Here is a 27,721-nt window from a genome sequence, read left to right as displayed (position 1 = left end):
CACAGCGACTTGGGAGGCTGAGACAGAGAGATCAAAAGTTTGAGGCCAGCCTGGGCAACTTAGTAAGACCCTGTCTCCAAATAAAAAGGGCTGGGCTTTTAGCTCAGTGATAAAGTGCCCCCAGGTTCAATTCCCTTTACTGAAGAAAAAAATGGGAAAAAGAAAAAAAGAAAAGAATGAAGCTGACTGCCTTTGGTAACCCAAGATGTCAACCTGACCAGTGCCAGGCCCCACCTGTCACACCCCTCCCTAGTACACCCTGAGAAAGGAAGGGGGTTTCCCTTTCACCACACTTGAGAGAATCACAGTGTCTCTGGGCCTCTGTCCTGGCTCTGGTCTGGGGGGCGGGGGTGCTCTAGAGCTGTCTTTCCGGTCCCCACAGGTTGTCATGGTGCCTGCTGCTCAAACTCTTGATTGGACAGAACAGCAGATTGTCTCCATGGCAATAAAAAGGATCTGTGCAGAAAGGACGTTTGGCCTTGGAAATGAACTCATGGGAATACTCTTGGGAAATAAGCTTCCTCTGGGGCCCGGTGGGGGTGGGAAGATGAGTTCTCCTGCTGGAGACAGACAGAGTCGGTTCATCAGCTATTCCACTGGCCTTTCTTTTTTTTTTTTTAAGAGTGAGAGAGATAGAGCGATAGAGAATTTTTAATATTTATTTTTTTCTTAGTTTTCGGCGGACACAACATCTTTATTTGTATGTGGTGCTGAGGATCGAACCCGGCCAGGCGAACGCTCTACCGCTTGAGCCACATCCCCAGCCCTCCACTGGCCTTTCTAAAGGGAGGTACCATCACCGTTCCAGCCACAGAGGATGCCAACTCCAGATTCCTGGCTGCATCATGTGAAAATTGCAAGTCAGAAAAGCATAAATGAGCTATGGAACACCTGCCCTTTTGGTGGTTCATGGCAAGCACCCCTGCCCACCCTGCTTCTCCTCCTATCTCCTCTTTCCCCAGTCTCTGCAGAAGCTAGCCTCTCTCCCACTGGCAAGACCCTGGCCTACTCCTCCCCGATAATGTGCGAGCTGATAAAACTAAAAAAAAAAAAAAAAAAAAATGCCCTTACTCTCCTCAAAATACTTGACTGTTTTTGTAGGGCCTTTGATAACAAAACAAAATATCTCTCTGGTGCCTACAGTCTCTGGTAGACATTTCTCTGCCCCGGGTGTGCTCCCAGATCATGAGCCTAGGCTTTGGCACAGTTCAAGCTCCTGGTGGAGCAGAGAAGCCACCGGTGCTTTGACCTAATACCTCTTTTCACTTTTCTCTTTTTAATTTGTGGAGGTGGTTAGTGGAGATTAAACCTAGTGGGGTGCTTTACCACTGAGCCACATCCCCAGCCCTTTTTTTTCCTTATTTGGAAACAGGGTCTCACTAAATCGCTGACAGTCTCACTAAATTACTGAGGACTGGCCTTGAACTTGCAATCCTGCTGCCTCAGCGCCCCCACCCAGTCCTGGGGATTACCAGCATGCACCACCAAGTGATTTAATCCCTTTTTAAACCAACACTTGCACGCCTGGAATTATTCTGAGCTAGGTTCAGAGAGATTGCCTTGCCTACCTTTGCCTCCCAGGCAGGGGCCATTTCCCCACCTACCTCAGGCATGAGTGCCTCTTATCTCTCCCTATCATACTTGCTTTCAAAGGAGGATCAGAAACCCATTTGTACTTGAATGTGACTAATAACAGATTAGCTTGTATTCTCCCCCAAGGAAATCAGACGTTAAATCAAACTCAAGCAGCAATTCAAGGATCAGTGCTGCAAGAATAGAGTTTGAACTTGACTTTTAGAAAGAAAAAAGTAGAAGTGATTTAGGTCTTCTTCTCTCCAAAGCATTTCTTGACACTTAAGACTCTCTTAGATTCTAAAGGGAGTGTGTTTAGCTCAGCTCCTATTTCTAAAGCCTAGCAACATGATTTCTCCTAAAATTCTGTGCTAAAGCTGGATGTGGAGTCATGATAGGAGACTTTACCTCCACTGTCCAGTGTCTAAGCTTCCTTCCCAACAGCCCACGCCAAGAGCAGGTCCCTTGTCGCACTGGCCAGCACCCACAGAGGGCAATAGCACTCCAGCCTGCCTCTTCTTAGTGATCCTAGGCTTCTCCTGGGAATTTTCACTAAAAATGAATCAAAAGAGTCTTTATCATTGCTTAACATGCACAAGGCCCTGGGTTCCACCCCCAGTATCACCAAAAAAAAAAAAAGTTGTTATCGGATACATCAGGGTTCAAATATCAGCTTTGTCACCTATTGCACTGTGTAACTGTCTTCGCTTGCATTCCTCCAAAAGGGGAGCCTAAGAAGGTCAATTCCTTGTGATGTGACCTCAGAGGACTGAAGTGAGGCAGCAGAAGATGCTGGTCAGCGGGAAGAGCTAACATAAGGATGCATGTGGGAGTTGTTGCTGTGGGCAGCAAGCACCCATTCCATAAGGACCTACGGAGAATGCCTTCCAATGTTCTCTACCCAAGGATCAGAGACCAGGATTGACCAGCTCCTGTCCCTCTCTTCATTAACCCTGCACTTCTGTACTATGTGCACAGCCCCAAGCAGGCTTTCCTGGAGTCACTCTTCCTGAAGGTGAGTTACTGACTTTTCTGGAATCTCAAGTTCTCCGCAAGTAAATAGGGATTAGAACTACTCTGCTTCACAAAATAGTTGTGATCATTAAGACAACTCCAGTGGGTGTGGTGGCACATGCCTCTGCTCCCAGCAATTTGGGAGGCTGAAGCAGTAGAATCTAAAATTCAAGTCCAGCCTTGGCAATTTAGCACAACCTAGTCTCAAAAAATAAAAAAGGACTGGGGATGTAGTTCACTGGTAACGCGTCCCTGAGTTCAGTCTCCAGTACCAAAAAAATAAATAGACAAGTAAATAAGTAATGAAAGAGAGAATGCCTAAGGAGCTCTTGGTACCTGACCCGGGATAAAGCCTTGATAAATAGCGGCTACTATTCCCTGGCTGGGATAGGAAACCCAGGGGACCCATCTCCAGCCCCCATCCCATCTCTTGGACAGGACCCAAATTGAGTGGGACTGGAAACCACACAGGAAGTAACTCCCAAGGAAACAACCTAAGTTCCAGATCTAGGAAGCTGTCAAGTGTTGTATTTATTTCCCAAAAGAAGTCCAAATACTCATGGATCTTAGAATCCATAAGGCAGAAGGGAATATAATTCTGGAGGGAGGAGGATGGAGAAGCTCCTTCCTGATACTTTTTTTTTTTTTAATACTAGAGATTGAACTCAGGGCACTCTACTACTGAGCTACATCCCTAGCCCTTTTTATTTTTTAATTCAAGACGAAGTCTCACTAAATTGCTGAGTCTCACCTCTAACTTGCGATACTCCTGCCTAAGCCTCTGGAGTTGCTGGGATTATGGGCATGTGCCAAGGTGCCTTGCCTTTCTGTTACTTTAGAATGAACAATTTTCTTGGGTGGTTTGCCATTAAATTTTCCAGGCATGGTTTCCAATGCATGGTTCCCAAGAAGCAGAATGAGCTAGGCGCACCTGGTTCATCCTTCAGTTGAGGAACACATTCAGCATTCAGCAAACCTTTATCCAATAAACCTTCCTTGAAGGCTTTGCATGTGCCCAGCTCCCTGCTGGACTCCGGGGCATCAGAGAAGAAAGGCAATCCCTGAGCTTCAGGAGAAAACTACAACAATGATACGCATGTGCTATGATAAGTAGGAGTAAAGTTCCTAGGGGCTAGAGGTGGCTATAGAAAAAATAATAATAATGGATGCAGTTGGAGAAAGTAATGCTAAGTGAAGTTAGCCAATCCCAAAAAAACAAATGGCGAATGTTTTCTCTGATATAAGGTGACTGACTCATAGTGGGATAGGAAGAGGGAGTATGGGAGGAATAGACGAACTCTAGATAGGGCAGAGGGGTGGGAGAGGAAGGAAGGGGGCATGGGGTTAGAAATTATGGTGGAATGTGATAGACATCATTATCCAAAGTACATGTATGAAGACATGATTTGGTGTGGACATACTTTATATACAGAGATATGAAAATTTTTGCTCTATATGTGAATAAGAATTATAATGCATTCCACTGTCACGTTTTTAAAAAATAAAAGTAATTGAAATAATAATAAGAAGAAGACTGAGGAGGAAGGCAGGCAGGATCTGAGGAGAGTCTGGTTCTGCCACACAAAGCAATTGGGCCTTATCCTAAAGCTGGTGAAAAGCCATACCAAAAGATGCATTCTATACCCCTCAGTATCCCTTTTTCCAAGGTTTGAATGTGACTCCTCCAAACTTCAGGCTTTGAAACTTAATGGCCAATGTGACGGTATTAAGAGGCAGGAGCTTTAAGAGGTGACTAGGCTAGAAGGGCTCCTCCCCTCAGAATGAAATTAAGGTCCCCATCAAAGAGGCCTCACCCATTTGGCTCTCTTGCCCTTTCATCTTCTATAATGTGAGGACACAACTTTCCTGTCCTCTGAAAGGCATGTTTCAGGTAACATCTTGGAAGCAGAGAGACTGGAACCCTTCAATATCCAGAACTATGAGAAAATTAACTTCTGGTTTTTGTTTTGTTTTGTTTTTAGGAACTAGGGATTGAACCCAGAAGTGCTCTACCTCTGAACTACATCTCCAGTTCTTTTTTACATTTTTATTTTGAGATAGGTTCTCGCTAAGTTGCTTAGGGCCTTTCTAAGTTGTGGAGGCTGGCTCTGAATTTGTGATCCTCCTACCTCAGTCTTTGGAGTAGCTGGGATTATAGGCATGTACCACCAAATCCAGCTTAATTTCTGTTTTTCCTAAATTACCCAGTCTTGGGTATTTTGTTATAGCAGCACAAACAAAAAGACACCCCTCATTGTTGTAAAAGCTGCAACTTCTACATCAGTAATGATATTCTAATTATTAAAAAAAAGAGAGTCACTAGAGATATGAAAAATTGTGCTCTATATGTGCAATAAGAATTATAATGCATTCCGTTGTCATACATAAATTTAAAAAAATTTTAAATGCAGATGCATTCAAACCAAGAGAAAGAGAGAGAGAGAGTGTGTGTGTCAAAAACAACCAATATGCCTCTTTATAAATAAAATTTTGGCAGCTGCTTAAAATCACCACCAGCAACCAAGCTCTTTCTTCCCCCGTCTTTGCTTATTGAAAAATTGCTCACACCCTATTCTGAGTCACTTTTATAATTTCATTGACTGAAAAAGTGCATTGCATTGCTGTGGAGTCCTGGGCACAATAAATAATGGGTATATAGACAAATGGAATGATACTAATAACAATAGATGAGATGAGCAGCTAATGATAAATATGCTGATATGCTTGAACAAGCATGAACTGACTTTGATAATGGTGATCACCTTTGGGGAGGGAAAGTGGATTCTAGGACACAAAAAAGGAAGACTTGCCTTTCATCTTTTTGAAGTATTCAAATGTGCTACCATGTTCATTGAACATGTTTTCTTTAATAAAAATAAATGCTATCTATATCCTAGAAATGCTATCTATATGAATGCTATCTATATCACCAGAAACACAATTAGAGTCAAATAAAATTATGTTTATTGACTCATTAAACTAAAGAAGAACATACCTGGGGAACTGTGCAGAGCCTCAACAAGGGAATGTTAGAAAGGACTTACAGGATTTGGCTCATGTTAAGAGACTTCAGGAGAAAATCTAATGATGCAAGAGTGCACTCTGGGTTGGACAACTGCAAGAAAGCAGAAGAATTCTCTTCATTATAAGTATCTTACAATTTGATCTGAAGGAGAGAAGAAAGGAGCAAAGTTAAAGGCGCTATTGATAAAGCAGCAGTGTTCACTCTTGCGATGCAGAGTAGGAGACTCAGTGTTTAGTCATTTTTGCAACTGGGAAAATTACAATAATAATCATTCTGTCTGTGTGCAGACATAATGACAGAGTGATCTTGTTTTTGTCTTTACCCACCAAATTAAGAAAGTGAGTTTGTCTGATATTGGTATTTCCTGAAATTATTTATGTTCATCAGAATACCTTCATCTAGCTATGAGACCAGGCCAGCTCCTTTCAAGGTCAAGGTCTGTCTGCTAGGGGCTGCTTTTCTCTTTTTCAGTACATTTCCAACTAAAGTGTACAGACATACTCAGTTAGTTGTTCCTATTACACTGCCTGAGTGTACAGATGTTGACCTAATTTTCTTTTTAATTATGGATTCAACACCAAGTAAGGATCACTCTGGCAACTTTATTAAAAAATATTTCTAGTTGTAGATGGACACAATACCTTTATTTTGTTTATTTAGTTTAGTTTTGTTTTGTTTTGTTTGTGTTTTTTTTTTTTTTTAATGTGGTGCTGGGGATTGAACCCAGTGTCTCAATGTGTGCCAGGCAAGCATTCTACCAATGAGGCACAACCCCAGCCCCACTTTGTCAACTTTTTGAGAGATACAAGAGACTTTTAGTAAAATATATTCTAAAATCCCAGAGGCCATAGCCCTTGATGATGAGCCCTCTGTTGATTGGAAAATTGGTAGTGATTGGCCACGCTGTCCCACCACCCATCAACATGACAGTGACATCACTTGAGCTTATTGAAGGGCTAGCAGAAGTTATGCCAGCTCTGCAGTCCTGTTCTCAAGGTTGGTCTCTGTTCAAATACAGAAGCTCCCGCCCTGGAAAAAATAAATAAATAAAAGAACTTCTTAGGAGATCATCAGTATAAGAGGTAAAGGAATTGAGAAAACCATCATGGGGGTTTGTTGCAGCCATGTCCACACTAGGAATCAAGGAACCTGACTTCTGCATCACTTCTCCCACCTGGCCACCACATTGTCAAATCCTTGTCCCTTTATGGTCTCATTTTTCTCAACCATAGCACAGCAGGGGAGGTGGGGTAAACTTGATCTCTTGTATGAACTTTTCAAGTTCTCATTTTTTGATTATGGGGTGCAGCTGCTCCCAAGGCAGGTAATGGACTAGTTTCAAGCTCTTCTGGAAAAGGTTAGAGAGCAGGTGCAATGGAGAGAAACCAGCAAATTTGGCAGGGAAAAACACAGCCTTTCTGACAGGCATGCTGGCTTGGAGCTTATGAATCCTCAGGGGGCTACACTTCTCCACACCTGCATCAATGCTTAACCCCAGCCCATAAAGCAAGGCAAGAGTAGTGAGCGTCCCTGAAAGGTCTGGCAAGAAGTTAGATGATAAACTTCAGAAGGATGGAGAAGAGAAGAACAAGTTAGAGGAGGATTTTGGAAATGGCTGTATCCGATATAGGTTGTTGGGATCTGTTTTACAGTTGGAATTAGGGATGTTATGTTTTGAATATGTCCCCCAAAATTCCTATGTTGAAACTTGATTGCTAATATGGTAGGATTAAGAGGTGGGGCTTTAGGAGTAAGTCATGAGAACAAAGCCCTCATGGATGGGGTTAGGGCCTGAGGGAACGGGTTCACTCACTTCTGCTCTTCCACCATACGAGGCTTCAGCAATGAGGCACCATCTTGGAAGCAGAGAGCAGTCCTTACCAGACAAATGCCAGTTCCTTGAGCTTGGACAACTTAGTCTCTAAAATGGTAAGAAATAAAATTGTACTCTTTATAAATTCCCCATTATGTGGCATTTTTTTATAACAAAACAAAGACAGAGGATGACAGTTTCTTTTGATTGGAATACCCTTTTCCCTCCTCAGTCCTATTAAAGGAAACCCTCCCTATGTGGGCCAGCTGTGTTCTTTGTAAACTGCTTAGATGACCCAGGGACCATCTTTTTAGAAGGAAAGACCATTTATCTTTTTGATAAAATCTTACACAGATTATTCAGATAAGTCCTGGTACTCTGATTGAGGTTACTATGGAGATAGCCAGTCCTTAAATGCTGAGGCCCAGAATCTCAGACGCACTCCTGGTATGCCTTAGGTCACCAAGGATGCATGGCTTAGGTCATCAAGGATGCACAGCTACCACTGGCATCTTTTGTCAGTTGTCTTCAGAAGCTGGGTCACAAAAATAGGGCAAAAGAAGGTTCTGCATTTCTCCCCTTCCAAGTTCCTCGTGTTCTAAAACTGTTCTGATATTTACTTAGGAAAACTAAAGGGAGCCTTAAAATTAAATGTGCACATTATACAGTACTATTGCATTTAAATCTGTTTTGTAACAAACAGAGAATTCTATTATGGAAAGACCCCTAATTCTTTTAATGTGTGATTCATTAATTAAGGGTTTTCTCTCTGATCCTCCTTTCCTTTCCTGCCTTCCCATCCTCTGATTTCTTCTGATAAACCCAAGGGACAGCCATAGGAACTGCTCAAACCATTAAAGGGAGATTTGAGATCAGGGAGCTTAAAAGCCTCTGGAAAAATCTCTGAACACTGTCCCTTGAGGGAAATGGACTAATTGTTACTTTGTGTAGAGGAGAGATTTTCTTTCTCCCTGGAGCCTCACAAGAGCAATAGGTTGAGTGTTTTGTCCTTTCAATATATTTGAGACTGTGGACTGTTTGTTACTTCCTAGAGCTTGCAGCAGACACATTCAGTGTCTCAGCTCATACCCTCCTGCCCTCATCATGATTTGGCTGGGGTAGGTATTTCCCAAGGGCCTTGAGATCATTGCAATGTGGACAGCATCTTTCACTTGGTTGGAAATAGGAGGAGCTGATAACTCTCAAGGCCACCCTTGATGGATGAAGGAGACGACCCATGGATAAATGCTCTCCCTGCCATGCTTAGGGTAGACACTCCACTTCGAGAGGCATCCTATACACCTTTTGGAGAGTCTTGTGGGGACAGAGCCTTGTTGAATGCAGTGGCTCCCTCTGAGTCATCCCACAGTGGCTCTCCCTGCTCCCAGGACTCACTCTGACCACTCTCTCCCCTGCTTGTGCTCCCTGGATCTCCTATCCCAAAATTCTCGCCTCAGACTCTGCTTTCAGAAGAAATCAGATCAAGAGAGAATTCCAGAAGAGAACTGAGCCAACAGAGTCCTGACCATCACTTGTCACAGAAGGTGGCTGAGACACACACTTGGATTCAAATCCCAGCCTTGTCTCTTCCAAGTCATACACATATAGAAAAATAAACCTCCCTGGAGCAGATAGCGATTGAAAGTCACTGATTAAGCAATTAGCAAAGAGAATCCTGATACCTATAGGAATTCTGCGAAGTCTCTTTTAGCCCTCAGTGGTTAAAGAGAGAGAAACTCTAAATTTGAGTACAATCACCCAAGGCACAAAAAGCAGCCCAGCCCTGCACAGAGAGTAATTTATAGAGTAGGCATTATTTAGCTCATGGCCCTGGAGGCCAGGAAGTCTAAGAACTAAGTCTAACAAGATGCACCAGCATCTTGTTAGCGCCTGGTCAGCACCCAGTAAGGCCTTTCTTGATGCTTCATAACCTGGCAGAGGGCATCACCTGGAACAGGACAGGTTTACTAGCTCAGATCTCTTCTTCTTCCATCGTGGAAGCCCTACTCTCCTGGCCTCAGCTACTCTAATTACCTCCCAAAGGCACTACCTCTAAATGCCATTGACAAATGAATTTGGTTTTTCAACAAATGGATTTTGAGGGGACACATAAGACCAGAGCAGTAAGACAGCCAATCTTCTTGGTAAAATCTAACCAGGACATTTACTGATAGAGTCAGCAGTAAACAAATGGGCTTGGACACCCATTCATCTTCCCCTTCACCTTCCCCCCACAGAGCCCAGCTGCCATGAAACCTCACATTTGACTCTCTGGCCCAGCTACCCTGTGCCAGGCCACCTCAGGACCACCTTTTCTGCTCCACTTGGTACCAAGACTCTCCCCCTTTCACAGCACCCCAAGCTCCCTCCTGCCAGGGGAGCCAGCCCCACAAGTGGGCCTGGGCAAGACATGTGAGATTTTTAGGACAGGTGAGTAGGGTTGACTGCGGGAGCAAGGGCACCCACTATCACAGTGGCCTGGGGAAAAAAAAAAAAAAAAAAACAAGGAAATCCTGGGTCCGACTCAATATCCAATTAAACTTGGATGATGGGGGTGAGGGGTTGCAAGACAGAAAACCCTCAGGCTGACATGCCATCACCCCCAATTTATCATAATCCTTTTCTGTGGCTACCTCCAATACCCTAGAGTTCCTCTACTCCAATATCCTAGAGTTCTAAACCTTTCTTAGAGGATCAACTTATTGAAATGTATAAATATATACCAAACCACACCCAATGGAGGATATGATGTTCAATTCCCAACCCCCAGGGCTACCTTATCCTGAGAACATACACACACACACCTCTGAGTATAAACTCACAAGTCCTATCTGCTACTTTCAATCACTAATAGGACCCCATTTTCTCCTCCTCTGGGCACACAGACACCCCCAGCCCGAGAAGTGCCAAACTCGGTTGTCTTTTTGTTTCTGTTCTTCATGTATTAGCCCAGGTGAGAGTCTCAGTCCCTCCCCAAAGGCTGCTGGGAGCCAACTATATACAGAGGTTACACATCCCAGGGAAGCACATGTGTGCAGTTAACCACAGCACAGAGTCTAGGCAGGAAATGGACCAGAAAGACTGGACAAAAGAGATGGGGAGATTCACACATCCTGACCCTTGTCCTCACCCAGCCCAGCCAGGTCAGAGCCCTGTACTCTTGTCCACTCAGGGCTGTGAGGAACATGGCAGCATGAGGGGCACAGCAGGGTGGAGGAACTGGGGAGCAGAGAGCCTGCCCTTCTCTCTGCCTCCTACTCTCCTCCCAGCCCACTGACAGCTTGAGCCCAGGATAGGCTTCCCAACACAGGAGGGGCGTAAGAGCCATTGGACGATGGCATACCCTCTCTCCACACCTCCCAGATTTTCTCCTGCACTCTCCCCAGCCCTTCCCCTTCGCTGAGATCAGTCCCACTGTACCCTCCTCACACATACACATGTGTCCAACACACACTCCCCACAGGGACCCCAAATCCTTGGAGCATTGCTCCATTATGAGCAAATCCTCTTCTTTCCACTACATCCAGAAATGGGGCATTCCCTCTCTGCTGGCCCTCACTGCCCTTACCCAGGAAGCCACAGCTGCACTCTCACTGCGGGAAGAGGAGTCCCACAGCCCTGCCCTGCACTCAGGACACTGTTTCACCATCTCTCTGCAGCCTTTCCCTGGGCACCACTCTGATTGTCTCCCAGCAGCCCTACAGAGCACCGACCCCCTGCACTCAGCCTCTGCAAGCCTAGAACAAGGCCATGCGGCTGGAGTCAAAATGGCTGGACTCTGCTCATCCTCTGGGCTAGATTAGGCCTGTGGAACTTTTGCTGAGTCACCACTCAGGGCCTGGCCTTCTGACCCAGAGAATTCAGTCTTTCTCTGCCTGCTGTATCTTCCCACCACACTTCACTGCCCCCTGCTTGTCTCCCCCAACTTTTTCAGGCTTGTGGGACCTAACCCACACTCACAGAAGCCTCATCCCTAACACCTTATCTTCTTGGCTCACTGATGAACTGTGATTCCTCACCTGGGACCCCTAATCAGGCCATTTCACGTGGTACCTGAACCTATGGCCTGGACGTGTCCCAACCCCAGGGGGATCTTATCAATTTTTCTTCATCCTCAATCCAGAGTGGCTGAGCTTAGCAATAATAAGCATGTAACTATGGGCCTGTTACAGGTACACCTGGAGGAACCTATATGGGGCTCTAGGTAGCTCTCTGACCCCTCTGTCTGTCCCTGATTCTTTCTATACTACATCTAGCCCTGCAGCTGGTCCAAATCCCTTCAGGCCCTAGTGCACCCCCAAAACTCTGCCCCAGGAAGTGCTCACACCCCTTTGCTGCTTGAGATGGAGCTATGAGCCAAATATTTGGTTACAATCAGAAAGGACTGTAGGAGACTCACATGTCTCAGATACAAAAGCAAAGCCTCCCAGATCTTTCCGCCTAGTCAGTGGCAGATTTGGAGCAAGAACTTCACCAGAAGAACCTTTTACTCCAGACTGTGACAGTGCCACTTGCTGGTGGTCCATCTAGCAATGCTCCTAAAGGGCTGCAGTCACAGTGGGAATATAAACTAGTACAGTCATTATAGAAAACTGTGGAGGGTCCTCAAAAAACTAAAAATAGAACTATCCTGTGATCCAGCAAATCCACTACTGGATTTCAAATATTTGAAATCAATTTTTCAAAGAAACATCTGCATTCCCATGTTTATTGCAGCACTGGTCACAATAGTCAAGGTATGGAATCAACCTAAGTGTCCATCAAGGGATGAACACTTAGGTTAAGTCCATTTATCTAACAATAAAGAAAATGTGGTGTATACACACAATGGAATAATATTCAGGTTTTAAGAATACAGAAATTCTGTTCACTTTCAATAGCACAGATGGAACTGGAGAGCATTTTGCTAAATAAAATAAGTCAGGAAAGAAAGAAAAATATTGCTTTTTCTCATATATGAAAACTAAAACAATTGGACTCAAACAGAAAGTAGTACGTGGTTACAGAGGTTAACAGATAATGGTCAAAAATACAAAATCTTAGGAAAATAAGTTTGGTTTTCTTTGAGATCTACTGCACATTGTGGTGAACAGGGCTAGTAACAGTGTATTTTGCATTTTGAAAATTGCTAAGAGTAAATTTCAAATGTTCTCAACACAAAAAATTAAGTAAGGTAATGGATATATTAATTAGCTGGATTTAATTGTTCCACATTGTAATCATAAATCAGAACATGACTTTGAACTTCATAAAAATATAAATTACAAATTTTCAACTTATTAGAAAATTTAAAAAATAAAAAATTAGCCAGGCACAATGGTGCCTAACTATATTCCCAGTGACTCAGGAGGCTGAGGCAGGAGGACTGCAAGTTTGAGGACAGCCTCAGCAACTTAGTAAGGCCCTAAGCAACTTATGGAAACCCTGTATCAAAATTTAAAAATTAGAAGGGCAGAGGATATGGCTGAGTGTGGTAAAGCACCCATGGGTACAATCCCCAGTACCAAAAAATAAAATATAAAATAAAAAGATGCCAAAATAAAGAAGACCTACAGGATGGAGTAGCATTTGAACTCTGGATCCTCCTGTCTTCCACTGGAAACCACAGCAGGCTTGACCTGGCTCTGCTTTCTGGGGAGCCCAGGCTAAGTCATGTGCTTCTGTGTGAATGTTCCTTGTGTGGCCCAGGGAGAAGGTGGGGGCTGAAGCTGCCACATGGTGTTGCTCACCTTCCCAGGTGGGCAGCCTGAATGCCACACAGATGTTCAGAGAGAGGGGAGCCGGTTTAAGGGAAGCTTAGCACAGGAGCCACAGGTGGCCTAATTGCATGGAGAAGAAGGAGGAAAGAATTTAGACGGTGGGCAGAGAAGGAGCAGTAGGCAGGGTGTGCTGCAGAGCCAGGAGACCCGCCTTCCAAAGACAGGTTCAGGACACCGGGGACCTATAAAAGCTATCTCTGCTCTTGAGTGAGGAGAAATGAGCACTCACCTCAGGAGGCCGTGTTCCTCTTTATTTCCAGGGTGTTCCTGGAAAGGAATGGAAGTCTGGCTGCAGAAAGCCAAGAGCAGGATCATGCCTGGAAGCCCTGGGCCTCAAGCAGGTCAGGACCCCTGCAGGGGTCTGCTTGCAGTTATCTCTTCCCTACCTGTTGAGCCCAGGGTCACACAGGAAGAAGGGTCTGGAAGCCCCTACTATGCCAGCCATTAACCCTTTGGCTGCTGAACCACTGGAGATGCCCTGGGAGATAGATGCCAGGGTAGCCGGGACTGGAGTGACTGGAATTTATCAATAATTAAACTTATCAGTTGCCTTACTCTATCCTGGATGTAGTTCCCCTGTCAGGCCACATTCAAAGGAGTAACTAAAAGGATAAAATGTGGGCAGGATTAAAGGGACCAGCAGGGATGGGGAGGTAGCTCAATGTAGAGCACTTGCCTATGATATGTGAAGCCCTGGGTTCAGTCCCCAGTGCCACAAACAAACAAAAACTAAAAGAAGGGTAGTAAAGCAGCCAGGAACCAGAAATAGTGATTTCTAGTTGGAAGGATTCTGGCAAGGAATATAGTTGGGAGGGAGGGTCACTAGAGCCATAGCCTCAGGGTAGACACAGCCACTTGTCACTGTGGCCCTTCAAGGAGGAGACAGGGAAACAAGTGCCCACCCCCACTCTCCTGTTCCCAGTGGAAGCAGGGAGTGGGGGTGGGGGAGGCAAAAGAGACTCCACCCTGCAGTGTGGAGATCAGCCTCTGGGCACCAGGCAGGACCAAGAAGGGTGGAGAGTGTATCTGGAGGGGCAAAAATCCCAGACACTGGTCTTGTCCATTTCTGTTCCTGCCTATGTATCATGGGGCCCAGCAATGTGTGTATCCCTTCACCATCAGTCCTATTGTTTCAGCTCCTGGCCTACCCACTGAATGAATTCCAGCAACCCAATTTTTTCTTATGTCAAATTGATTAGGTCTGACCTCAAATGACACCTCCACCAGGCTCACTGCAGTTCCAGGTCCTCTGCATTCCCATGATGCTTTGCTCATGCCCAGCTTCGTTCCTCACCTCTCACAAGGCCTGACCTGAGCCCCCACCCCACTTCCCTTCCCTTGCTCTACTCTTTGTGTTTTCCCTTCCGTTCCTGCTAACACACTTCGATTCATTTAGAATGTTTATTGTTTATGGTAATCTCCCCCACTAGGATGCCCTAAATTCCTAGAACAGTGCCTGGCATGGAGTGGTATTATCCATCCAATACATTTGTGCACAAATGCAAAAATTCCATCTCATTATTTATGAGTGTCTTACCTACTGTTTTCCCACCACACTGAAGAAACTTGAGGGAGGACAGTCGAATTTATATTTGTGTTCTCCACAGTACCCAACACAATCATGGCTTATAGCAGAGAGCAACACATGCCTTAGGAATGAATTATTCTCACAAACAGGACCCTTCTCCCAGAGGGCTGGAGAGGAAGCCCTGGGGAGGGGCTCTAATAAAACAAATGCCAGAGGAGCCAGGGATAAAATATAATCCCCAAGAGCACACTCACCCCAAAGTCCCCCATCACTCATTTCCTCCGGCCTCACCCCACCTGCCATCCAGTAGTTCATTCAAATTATTAATTCATTAAATGGATTAATCCACTGGTGAGTTACAGCTTTCATAATCCAATAATTTCACCGGTGAGCGTTGCTATACTGGATAGCATGTTTCCAAAATGTGAGGGACTGTTCATATCCATAACAGGGGGCCAAACCTGCTGTGAAGCAACATACCCACTCCCCACAACAATGAGTTTCCCTTGGTTCCACCCTTGACACAAGTTTCGAGGTGAGAGGAAAGTTTTTGAGTTTGTTTTAGGAAAGACATGTATAATGCACAAATTAGGAGCTGGGATCCTTCAGGGGTACGGGCCTCTATTCTTTCCCGGAAGGTTCCTCCAAAGCACCAACCCCATGAAGTCCTTACAGAGCATCACATCAAAAACCTCACCTGTTGGTTGGGTTGCCTAAATCTACAATAGTCCTGCAGAGGAGTCAGTCCCCTGAGAATACTGAAGGGTTTTCTTCTTCCTCAAGCCCAGCGTGAGTGACCCCCCAAATTTCCAGGCTGGCCAAGCTGCAGACCCTGCCTGGGGAACCTAATAAGGTCCTGGGACCAGAAACAGCTGCACAACCCTCCAGCCCTCTCAGAGCCAATGGGAGAAACGGGCCACCACGATACCCACCCCCCCCCCCGGTGATGTAGCTGCATCTGGGGGCACACGAAGGACACGAGTCATGCCCAGTGCTCAGGCTGCCCAGTTCTGGATGAAGGAAATCATAGCATCAGTCATTTGCACTCTGCTTTTGCTTTCCCAGGGCTCACAGGCCACGGATGGAAGGGGGCTCTGTCAGGGGACAGAGTGGACTCAGCTGGGCTACCTGCTCCCTCCAGGGCCATGTGGACCGCAGACTTCAGCAAAAGGAATGGCCAGTAGGTAGAGAGGTGTCTGTTCATAAGGTGGCCTCAGCCACCCCTCCCCAGCTGTACCAGACCCTCAGACTCCAAACCCCACTTGCCTCTGCAGCTACTGGTTCTCCTTAAAGTGGTTCCAGATAGTCTTGTTCCCATGTAACTGAACAAAGGGACGAGTCAGTGCTGCTAAAACAAGTACATGGTCAGGGGCCCACAGGAGCCGCCTGGCAAAGCACCTGTGGCGGGTTTACTCCTTTTAGGGTTAATGGGCCTAAACTCAGGGCTTAGAGGACAGAGAGGGCCTCAGCCGAAAGGATGCTGATGGAGGCTCCAGTCACCCCTTCATCCCTTGGTCATTGAGGAGAATTTCCTCAGAGCCAGGCTGCAAGGCGGGAATACCTCAGTCCTCTCCACTTTGCCAAAGTCAGTCTTGATCACTCCTGGAATGAAGTAATCCACCCAGGTGTCCTTGGGGACCAGCTCCAACTCCAATGTCCTGGTGAGGCCCAGAACTGTAGGCCTCCAGCTCCTGGAAGGAGAATTGAGAGAGTGATTGGGATTTAGAGGAGTAGAAGGAAGTATCAGTTGGGTTTGTCACTTATAGAGAATCACAACAAGCCCAGAGATCAGGCATGCTCTCCTCAGGCCTGTCAGTCTGAGCACAGAAGCTAGATCTGAAGGACCCAGCAGCCACACAGGCACAAGCTCAGTCCAGAATAACAGGAGTAGGGCAGGGATCTGTCCTGGGCACTGTCCCTGTGGGTTCTTGAAATAGAACAAAGTTGACCGTCACACCACACTCACCAGAGCACAAGCGCTAAGCACTTACCACATATGGCATGAACTGGAAGAGACCAGGGTGACAGCCCCCTCCTGAGAGCAGACAAACAGGAAAGAGGAAACTAAAGACCTAGTTTTGTTTGGGGATCTGCAACACAGGCATTAAATACTGCAGTCCTCAAACAGCAATAAGAGTCCTTTAATTATCCCACTTCACATGAGGAGACAGGCTGAGAGAGATTTGGTAACAAACCAACAAACTTCAAAGCCAGGGTTCCAACCCCATTTCTCATAAACCAAGTGTCCATGTTCATCACTTAGACTGTACTCTTCTGCCCCTTATGAGGAAGAGATGAGCAGAAAGCCAGGTGCTTGGCAGAGAGGGCAGGTGGTTTGGTGAAGAGGTACCCAGGGCTGGGGCCAATGCCCACCATGGGCAGCCTCTAAGAAGCAGATGGGACAGGAAGGGACAAGAGATGAAGGTTAGGAATTTCCCCTCCACCCAGGACAGCCCCCCAGCCAGTTCCTAAAGGGTGTCAGTAAGGAGTGTAATCAGATTTGCAGAATCCAACAGAGGCAGATTGCTAAAGACCAAGGTGCATGAAATGGGGAAGAGCTTGGGATCAACTTCTCCCTGTGGGGAGAGGCCAGGCAAACCCTGTCGTAGGTTTTAAGTTGATGCAGAGGGATTTTATGCTGTGGGAAGGTCAGACTAGGTAAGAATGAGCAGCCCCCAAGGCAAGGAGCAAAAAGCACAGCCTCTTCTCAAACCTGACAATGTCAAGGTCAAGGAAAGCATGCTGGAACATCATCTCCATCCTGTAGCCACTGGAATGAGTAGCCATGCAAAGGGTGAGGCAGGACAGAGGGAGATGGGTAAACCTTTCCTGTCTCCCACCCGCTCCCCACTGTGCCTGTGCGCCTCAGCCTCCCCAGCTTTGTAAGTTCCCACTCACCCTGCAACCATAGCCCCTGTTCTCCACGTGGCGCAGCAGCTGGCTCAGCAGCAGGACTAGGGCCTTCACATTCACATTCGGTATCTGAAATCAGAGCAGGGCCCTGAGGAAGGAGGAAGAAGTCTGGTCATCTCCAGATCTGTTCAAATGACACTTATAATTTGTACATCAGACCCAAATGTGGGCAGCTTTGAGAGACCAATCCCCCTTCTTCCTGGATCAAGAGGTGCTTCCAACTTGCTTATGGTTTCATGGGCAGGCAGGCGGGCAAAAATGTGAATTACTCAGAATGAGGTAAAGGAAAAAAATGTCCAGGCCTTTTAAAGAAACTGGATTGTGTTCTGGTTGTGCAGAAAGAATCTAAAAACAGAGGCTACAGGAAAGAGCTAGAAGACAAACCAGATGGAGGACAAGCCGCTGCTGAGGTCTAAGGAGATTTCTGGAAGAGTCATCTTTGTCTCTCTGTGGTTCATTTGTTTATGCTTTTGTTTTTTCACAATAAAATTTAAGGCATACTCACAATACAACAGGATGAAGCAAATCAAATAGTTACCTTGAGTGAAGAAAGAAAAAAATAGGAAAAATAAGTCTAAAAAAATAAGAACAAGCAAGAGTGAGTTTGATACCTGCAGTTCACAGCACATGGCAAGATTGGGCATTATTTTTCTATACATTCACAAAAATAGAGGCTCTGCTCTGGGGTCCTACACACACACACACACACACACACACCCCTACTTATTGCAGACGTGTCTTCGAGCTTTCCTACAACCAATACAAAGATGGAGACACACTAAGAAAATCGCCATTAGGAGTTAGGTGCCTATGCTGATCCTGTCTCTGACTGAAGTCAGGATCTGGGATCCCACCTGGGTGCTGACACTCTGGGAACTCTGCCTTGTGGGTCAGGGGACAGTGGAGAAGTGAGAGAGGCACTGGCAAGGAAAGGTGCAGAGACTGAGCCCAGGGGCAAGGACAAAGTCCTGCTGGGAGGACAGTGGCTACTGGGGTTCCCCCTGTGAGGGGCTGACTGACACAAGGTCAGCAGTGTCCTGAATCTCTAGGGACAGAGGCTGCACACCTGTAACTGACCAGGCCTGTCACTGTTTTTCCCACCCCTTCCTCACACACCCACTCATCCTCTTAATTGTTGGTAGGGAAATGCTTCAACTGGGTGCAGCTGCAGCCCATTTGACGTCAGGTAATCAGTGTTAAGGATGGTCCTCATGACTACAAGAAGTGGCCTAGTCCCTGAGAAGAAAGAATCGAAGTTGGACTATGGATTTCCTTCTCAGAATGGAGCACTGTCACCCCACAGGATGTTTGTTCAAAGCCCTGTGTGCCTCAGGCTGAACAGTGGGCTGAGATAAGGCTTTTCCTAAACTCAGGAGCCAAACCTGAACCAAGGAAAAGGTGAGATTCCCTCTCTGGCTGAAGAAAACTGCTCACTAGAAAAGAAGGGCTCTGTGTACCAAGAGGTCCTGGGTGGAGACCTGTGAGCCTGGAAGAAGGCACATCCTGGAAAATCCTTAGTCAGAAGAGGGATGGAGGAGATGTGGGTGTGGCAGAAGGGTTGGAAGTTTCCTAATCAGCTGGAGAGAATGTGGGTCTGTCCAGAGGAGATCCCTGAACCTGGCCCAGGGATAAAATGAGAGATAAGGAATTCTCCTCACAAGACACCTACTGAAAATTGCATTCAGTTAAAAGCAGAGCATCGGGTAAATTCTAAACCCATTTTGTGACAATTTCACCTGCAAGGTGGCAGCAGATGTGATCAGGGGACAATTACTCCATCAACGATTTCTGTCCAGTGGCGCAGAATTGCTTGTTGAATACCAAGCCTTGGAGAAAAGGAGACCATCAGACAAAGTCAGGTTGATTGCCAGCATGCACCCCCAGCTTCAGGAGGCAAGATTTCTAACAGTTCAGAGAAAGAGTCATGATCCCATGAACCGAGACACTAGAAAGGAAAATGACTCGGGAGAGTTAGGAGAATGTCAGCAATGAAATCCTGGATACATAATCACAAACAATCTCTCAGAGACATTGGAACAAAGCTCAGGAGACTAGGGAGGCAGCTGCGCAGTGGTTGCAGGGAGCTCAGATTTCAGGTCATCTCTAAGGAAGGAGCGAGGGCATTCAGCCAAGGGCAGAGAGAAGAGGGGCCGGTCTGAGGATGATGTTGGCAAACTATAGAGTCCAGAGGCTGGGGAGGCACAACACACAAGGCCAGCAGGTGGGAACTGACCAAGTGTTTATGACAGAGCAGAGAATGCTAATGGCAGAAAGAAAGAGACTCCATCCTTGTCCATCTGATCCGTCAGAGGGAATTGGGAGCACAGCATGAGAGAGAATGCATCAGGAAGCAGGAGAATAACAAGGCCCAAGATGGACCTGGACCCTTATCCAGCAAGGTGGCAGAATCATGAAGTGGCCTCATGGTGGACTGGAATGCCTGAGCTCAGGGAATGCTGATGGCCAGAGCCAGTCCTGACAGCAACATCTGAGGACAGTGGGGACACATAATCTAGGAAAGAGACTCAGCAGCAAGATCCAGTCACCAGGGAGGAGCACAGCGACTAAAGTATGCCCCCACAAGAGGATGTGAAGATATAAATTCTTGGCTTTTACAGAAACACTCTTCCTATATGGTCACAGCTATATCCCCAGGGCCTGGAATAGCACCTAGCACACAGAAAGTGCACAATAAATACTTGCTGAATAAATAAATGCAAAAGATACAGAAAGAGAAAAGAAAGCAGAAAGAATGTAGCAGCCAAATTTTAAAACAAACAAACCATAAAGCAGCATAAGACACATTCTAGCCCACAAGCAGTCAGGCCTGCCATCCACGGCCTGCTTTCAGAGTCAGTGCCTCAGAAGAAGAGAAGAAAGTCCTGTTGGGAGTGGGCACTGCTGGTGTCAGACTCTCAGCCAGCTCCTGGGGCAGCCCCTCATCTTGTGCCACACCTGCTCAATGGCTCCTGGCATCTCCCCACCAGAGGGTTGACCAGGGGCACTGCAAAACAGGAAGTCCACACGTCCTCGGTACTCCAGGGCCTATGGGGGAGGAGTGTGAGAGAGTGTGGAAGTGACCTAAAGAGGCCTCACCCTCCCAGAGCGGCCTAGAAGCCGGAGGCATTGAGGCAAAACTTGCTAATCAAATGCCACCCCAATCAGGAATGGTTACCAGGTCCCTGTGAAAACCAGACTCTTGCAAAAGCAAGAATCATGGATGGGCCCAGGGACTGGCTCCAAGGTACAGGGGCACCCTAAATGCCTTCTCAATCCCTTTAGACACCTCCTTAACCACAGTTCTGAAAGGTGGTGTCCTCTCATGAAGAAGCCACTTGCCAGAAAGCTTCCTGCCACCATTCCCGCCCTGCCCCTGCCAGGGCTGAGCTCTAAAGCAGAAATTCCGTGTACTCTCTTTGTGTCCCCTTGGTCTCTCATAGCCACCATCTGCTCCAGGTCCTTGGCCTTCCCCATAGGGCACACAGTGCCATTCACATTCAGCTGCTGCCAGGGCTGTTCTGCTGCTTCCCGCTGCTGACAACCTGTCCTGGGCCCTATCCTTCCCCAGTTGTTGGTGAAGCCAATCCTGTGTAGAAGGTGGAGGGCACAAGTCAGCCTCACTCCTCCCCACCATTCTTCCTCTACCATCCCCAGAACTCAGTGAAGAAGGGAGTAATATATTCTACAACCTCGAGTCCTTCCATGGAAAACTGGGTCCCTGTGAGGTGTAGACCCAAGAAGAAATCAGGACATGCACCCTCAGTGGACCCTGTAACCACAGCTACCTGGTTGGCCAGGATGCCCTGTTCCACTGCTGGGCCTCCTCACAGAGGGCCAGTGCAGGGACAAAACAAGTCCTAGTGGACCCAAGTCACTGTAGGAGCATGGTAACCAAACCCAGACTGCTTCCTGCTCAGTCAACCCTGGTGGGAAAGACTCCATTTCACTTATCACTGATGGCATCAGTGAGCATGAAAGCAATCTAGCCCCCACTCCTCCAGAATGTTAAGGCTAGCATCCCAGAGTGGCGAGAGTCGGGCTAGTAACAGTGAACTTCAAACACCAGAGTGTCAGGTTAGGCAACCAGCCCGAGAAAATTTCCTAGTTATAAAAATGATATATAAGATTGTAAGACCTAAATTCCATAGACGAAAATTATTTTTCTATTCATTCCATAAGCAAGCACCGAGCTCTTAAGGTGTCAGGCACTGGGGGACATCTTGGTGAATGACAGACTAGTCCCAGACCCAGTTCCACACCCATGAAGTGCCCCATATTGAGTGAGGATGCTAAATACCAAACAAATAATTATGTCAATTAGTAATTAACTTATTTTAGAAGAGTAAAATCAACAGAAACTCATTCATGGCTGAATGGAGGGTAAGTATGATCATTTTGGAAAATGATTTGGCTTTGTATGGAGAAGTTGAAAATACAGCCTTCTGACTCTGCAAAGGGACCTCCCCCCACTCCCTGCAGAAGGGCAGCTTGTGTGTACCAAGGGATGGTGCCCATGTGTTCACTGCAGTATTTGATGTCAGAGTCCCTAACTGGAAACAAATCCATATGCCCAGTAGTGGTAGAAGAGATAAGTAAATCTTGTTGCATTTATATAATGGAATAGTATACACAGCAATGACAATTAATGAATTGAAGTTACACTGGAAAACATAAATGAATTTGAAAAAAAGATATCAAGTGAAAGAAACAGGCAGAAAATATGCATCGTGTGATTCCACAAGTTTCCCAAAGAGGCAAAACAACTCTATCATTTAAGAATGCAACTGATGATAAAACTACAGAGAAACGCAAAGCCATAATTGCCACACAAATCAGGAGAGTGGGTGTTTCTGGGGTAAAGTGTAGGGGCTGTAATTAGGGAGAGGCAAAACAAAGAGCTCTGGGGTGCATTTTATAAGCAAGTGATGGTCATGTGGCATAGGTGAATGGTTTATAAACCCACACAGACACACATAAATATACATACTTTTAATGTATGTTGTATTTCACAATAAAAATGTTTAAAAAGCAAAGTTTACATGCTCATGGTAAATTTTAAAATTCAAGCACTTTAGAGCTAGTCAGAAACTAAATTTCCCAAGTCCCTTCTCAGAAGCAAACTTACCAGCGTCTCAAATACTCTCTCAGGGGTGTTCTTTGCAAAAGGGCTTTGCTTTAAACAAGGTTTCCATTTATAAACATTTGGTTCACAGCTGAGCAAGGTGGTGTCACCTATAAACCAGTTACTTCAGAGGCTGAGTCAGGAGGATAGCAAATTTGAAGCCAGCCTGGGCAAATGAGTGAAACCCCTACTCTAAATAAAAACAAAAAAGTCCAGGGATATAGTTCAGTGGTAGAGCACTACTGGTTCTTCAATCCCCAGTACCACCAAAAGAGAGAGAGAGAGAGAGAAAGAGAGAGGGGAATAGTTTTCTGGGATATCCTAACCAGGAAGCAGAGACTTGTGGAATATTGGAAAATAAAGAAGGACCCGGGATCAGCCTGAGGTCCTTGAGATGCTCCTCTCCACCCTCTGGGCCCCAGAGCCCTGTCCACGGTTTGAAATTCAGCGAATGCTCAGGAAAGTCTGAGTAGAGAGTAAATGTGGGATGCATCTCATACTGGAGGTGGGGAAAGTGAGGGAAACTGGAGATAAATAGGGTCTATAAGGGTCTATAAGGTTGAGGAAGGTTTTGACAGGGAAAGCAGGATAAATGTTCCAGTGTAAGGGGACAGCTGAGAGGAAGTGAATGTCCAAGGAATCAGAAGAGAGTAGGGTTTCTGTGTGCCTGGAATGTAGAGAGTCCAGGACTCGGGATTGAGAAAGCAGGATACGGATCTGAATGGCTGGCCAGGCTTACACTGAAGTGCAGCTCTCTGAAGCTAGGCCACTTCCAGCAGCCCCCGCCAAGTGCAGCATGGAGACCCAAGCCCTCAGGAGGTCCTCAGAAGGGCAGAGGCATGCACAGGTGAAGGCAGAGTAAGACCTGGCTTAGGAGACTCAGGTATGCTGTCTCTGTAAATTGGAAAAATACTGGAGTCTTGTAGTAGGAAGCCTCTTTCACCCAAACCCCCAATATCCCAGCCCTAAATCAGGCCAGAGGCTCCTGCATCCCCTAGTGTGAGATTCCCATTAGCTCCTTATTCCCTACCCTAATCTAGGAATCTGATTAGTTTCCTGCTGAGGGACATAGGAAGGGAGTGGCTGGAGCAAAGAGTTAGAGAAGGCACTCAGGGACTTGGGGGTCTGCTTTTCATGCAGGACTGTGCCAGAGACACGAAGAGAGGCAGGCTCTGGCAGCTTTGGGTCAACAGACATGAACTTTCAGTGTGTATAACTGTCCGCAGACCCTCATCATCACTTCAGATCTGCTCTGGCCACTCCATCACCCAGGGACTCCTGGTTACTAAGCAACCTCTGCCTTACCTACTTCATCTGCCCTTGTTCCTTAGCAACCCTTGCGTAACCCAATTCCCTTGAGTTTGGGGTCTGTATCTATAAAATATAAATGAATGGGTGCTGCTCAGGAATTGTAGAGAAATTTTAGATTAAATATCAGTCTGTACTCAGCTCATAATGAAGGTGACCAAATGCTCTGCTTTGGGAGGGACAACCTTGCTTTCCAATTTATGTCCCTTCTGGTATCATATTTCCAAAAGCATTCTTTGCAGGTGCTAGACCTCCTCCCTTTTTTTTTTTTTTTCTCCCAGCTGCTTTCACTCTGCTTGCTCTCTCACACAGGCACTCTCTCCTTTCTGCAAGGTCACATTTACAGCGTTACATTTCAAGCGGGGGGGGGGGGGGGGGGGGGGGGTCTCATCTCCTGATTGGTCTATCTTCCCTAGACAGGACACCAGATTCTAAACCTCTTCTCCCCACCCCTGGGACTCCTCTCACCCCATCTTCAAGCACTTAACCCCCTACAGATGATGAGAGGAAGGGGAAGCCGGTCTCCTTGGCCTGCAGCGGGGCAGGAAAAAAAACCAGAACGGCATTTCGTCGGGACAGGGCGCCCCCTACTGGACATTTCGAGTTACAGCAACACTGAGAAGCATTCCTGTCTCAGCAAGTCTGAGACTGTCCCCTTTCTGGCCTGCAGCAGTTCTCACTGAGCACTGCTTGTCTGAACTTGCCTCAGGGCAATTTGCAGGAAAGGTGACCTAAAGTACAGAAAAGCTACTGCAGCCCCTTGCAGGTAAAGAGATGAGGTGAGGCCTCACCTGTCTCCTTGCTTCCCCTTCCACACAGAGCCCCTCTCTTCCAGGTGGAGAGGGAGCACTCATTCACACTTCATTCCGAAGCGATCAGCTAGGCCAACTTGAGCAGAGTTGACAGCAGGTCCTTGGAGTCGCCCTGGAGACTGACATTGCCTGTTCTGATACACCTTTCCATGCCTGTCAATTCAGATGCCCACAGTTGGGAATGGGAAAGCCAAATGGACACACCATTAACCTAGCCCCATCTTGAGGTGCTTGATGGCCTTCAACACTCACTCCAAAAAGAGAAAAGCAAAAGCAAAGAAAAAGGGGGAAAAAAAAAAAGGAGTAAGGAAGAGACACAAATACTTAGAAACATTGAAAATCAGAAAAGAGAGAGACTAAAGAGAAGTCAACAGAAGCTATGTGATCTTGGACAAGTATGTGCCCCTCTCTGGCCTCAGTCTGTACCTTGGTAAAATAAGAAGCTGACTTGGGTGGTCCTAAGGGCTCCAAAAGCCCCAAGAGCTTTATTCTGAGAATCAGAGGAGAAATAGACTGAGTTGCAGACATAGAGTTAGGGAGAAATAAACATCAAAACAAAAAGTAAAAAGGAGTGAGGATGGGCCATTCCACCCATCATGGACCCCAGCATGGCCATGTGGCCTCAACTTGAACCACACCATTCCTGCCCTGGGCTGTGGTGATGCAGGCTCAGTTTATCTGGCTGTCATGAAGTCTGCAAGTGTGAGGATGTGAATAGGATGCAGGCTAGGCTTCAGAACCTGCTGATTATATCTCAAAAACTCAAGTGTGAGCAGAATTTACAGTCCCAGAATTCAGAAGGTCAGAATGAGGATGATAAAAGGACTCCCCATAGCCTAGGAGGAAGAACCTGGGGAAAAGTACAGGACTTGTCTGTATAAATTTCTGCAGAATGCTGCACATGACACTTACCAAGGACCCATTGCTGTCAGCATCCCACTTTCCCCAAAGATGCTCTCACACAACAGAAACAGACAGATCCATGGATCTAAAGCCTGTACTCAAACAGGCTGCAGACCCCATCTTAGGGAAGCTGGGATGGGCAGGCCAGGCAGCTATAGGCTCACTTGGCTATGGAGGCAGAACTGGATACACATTTTACCAGCAATAGAAACAGACCCAAGCCTCAGTCCCAAAGCCACTGAAGTAGCTCCTCCTCCCCAGGTCAGGTCCCTGGAACTACCCAGAATTAATGGCTGTAGAGCTTCTGGTATCCACACACCATCCAGGATGTCACCCTGATCCAAATAATTCATAAGTAACCATTTCATGCTAGATGCTGTGTCAAGTACTGCAAACATCAAAATAATGATGGCATAGCCCCTACCCTCAATAAACTTACAAAATTAAATAAAAAGCTCACAGTCTAACAGAAGACAATGCAATGCAGAGTGATGCGTATCAAAATGGAAGTAGTCATAGGGTTCAGAGCACCTGAGAAAGCATAGTAAAAGTCACATTGAGCCAGGCGTGGTGGTGCATACCTGGAGTCCCATCTGCTTGAGAGGCTGAGGCAGGATAGTAAGTTTGAAGGAGCTTGGGCAACTTATCAAGACCCTATCTCAAAAAAAGTTTTTTTAATTAAAAAGAAATTTTTTAGTTATAGGTGGACATGATGTCTTTATTTTACTTTATGTGGTGCTGAGGATCAAACCCAGTGTCTCACAAATGCTAGATGAGTGTTCTACCTCTGAGCCTCAACCCCAGTCCTTTTTTTTTTTTTTTTAATTTTTAAGGCTGGGAATGTAATTCATCAGTAGAGCAGTTGCCTAGCATGTGTGAGGCCCTGGGTTTAGTCCACAATACAGAGAGAAAAAAAAAAGCCATGTTGAAAATTTGATGGAGGATGTACCGTGCAGCTGGATAAATAGTTCTGAAGCTCAGGAAAGCAAACTGGTGTTCAGGAGAATGATTTGGGAATTACTGCCCATAGGTAGAAACAACCTCATAAAGTGGATGCCAAATGCCAAGAGTGTGAATAAAGTGAAAAGAGAAGAGCCCCAAAACTGAAACTGGGGCCAGGTGCGGTGGTGCACGCCTGTAATCCCAATGGCTCAGGAAGCTGAGGCAGGAGGGTGGCAAGTTCAAGGCCAAGCCTGGGCAATTTAGTGAGAACCTGTCCCGAAATGAAAAATAAAAGGGGCTCAGGATGTAGCTCAGTGGTACAGCACCTAGGGGTTCAATACCCAGTGCCACAAAATTAATGAAAAAAAACAAAATCTCCAACTGCAACAATTTTCAACCTTCCTCCAACTCATTCCCACCTGTGCTAGTCAACTTTCGTCGCTGTGACCAAAATACATGACATGAACAACTTAAAGGAGGAAAGGTTTATTTTGGCTTGTGGTTTCAGAGGTTTCAGTCCATGGTCAGCTGGCTTCATTGCTTCAGCCTGAGGTGAGGCAGAACACCATGGCAGAAGGGCATGGCAAACGAAAGCTGCTCAGATCATGACAGCTCAGAGCAGGGTAAAGGACCAAGGTCAAGATCAAGTCCCCAGGGGCATACACTGAAGGACCACTCCTCCATCAGGTTCCACCTCCCACTGTTTCCACCACCTCCCAGTAGTCCATTCAGAGTCTTCTGAATTAATCAATGAATTAATTCACTGAGGAGGTTAGAGTTCTCAAGATCCAATCACTTCTCAAAAGCCCCACCTCTGAACAAGCCTTCAACACATGAGCCTTTGGGGGACATTTTATACCTGATCCACAGCTCCACCTATACGCATTAGGATAACACCTCACAAACTTGACAAGCTGTAAAGGCATTTATCAGGAGAGAAGTTAGTTTGCCAACATGATTTTGCCCCTACTTATCCTCTGATGAGCTCTGACTCACAATGTGGCACACCA

The 27,721-nt window shown here is 46.3% G+C and overlaps 1 protein-coding gene across 1 annotated transcript in view; it reads right to left on the bottom strand.

Annotated features, from left to right (window-relative positions):
* The window catches only part of LOC124107291 (dehydrogenase/reductase SDR family member 2, mitochondrial-like), a 58,313-nt gene extending 32,524 nt beyond the window's left edge, over positions 1-25,789 (bottom strand). Inside the window, exons 1-6 of the mRNA XM_046465216.1 lie at positions 25,779-25,789; positions 21,036-21,210; positions 20,580-20,669; positions 17,610-17,693; positions 16,703-16,746; positions 16,273-16,402 (exon numbers count right to left, since the gene is read on the bottom strand). Of these exons, the coding sequence (XP_046321172.1) occupies positions 16,273-16,402; positions 16,703-16,746; positions 17,610-17,693; positions 20,580-20,669; positions 21,036-21,210; positions 25,779-25,789 (534 nt within the window). The remainder of the gene's footprint in view (positions 1-16,272; positions 16,403-16,702; positions 16,747-17,609; positions 17,694-20,579; positions 20,670-21,035; positions 21,211-25,778) is intronic.
* Positions 25,790-27,721: the final 1,932 nt, after the last annotated feature.

This window comes from Marmota monax, unplaced genomic scaffold, assembly GCF_021218885.2.
Source record: "Marmota monax isolate L192 unplaced genomic scaffold, Marmota_monax_Labrador192_F-V1.1 WCK01_AAM20220418_F8-fsc00079, whole genome shotgun sequence".
Classification (NCBI taxonomy): domain Eukaryota; kingdom Metazoa; phylum Chordata; class Mammalia; order Rodentia; family Sciuridae; genus Marmota; species Marmota monax.
The sequence above is the reverse complement of the archived record's forward strand: the minus strand, read 5'-3'. Positions and strand labels throughout refer to the sequence as shown.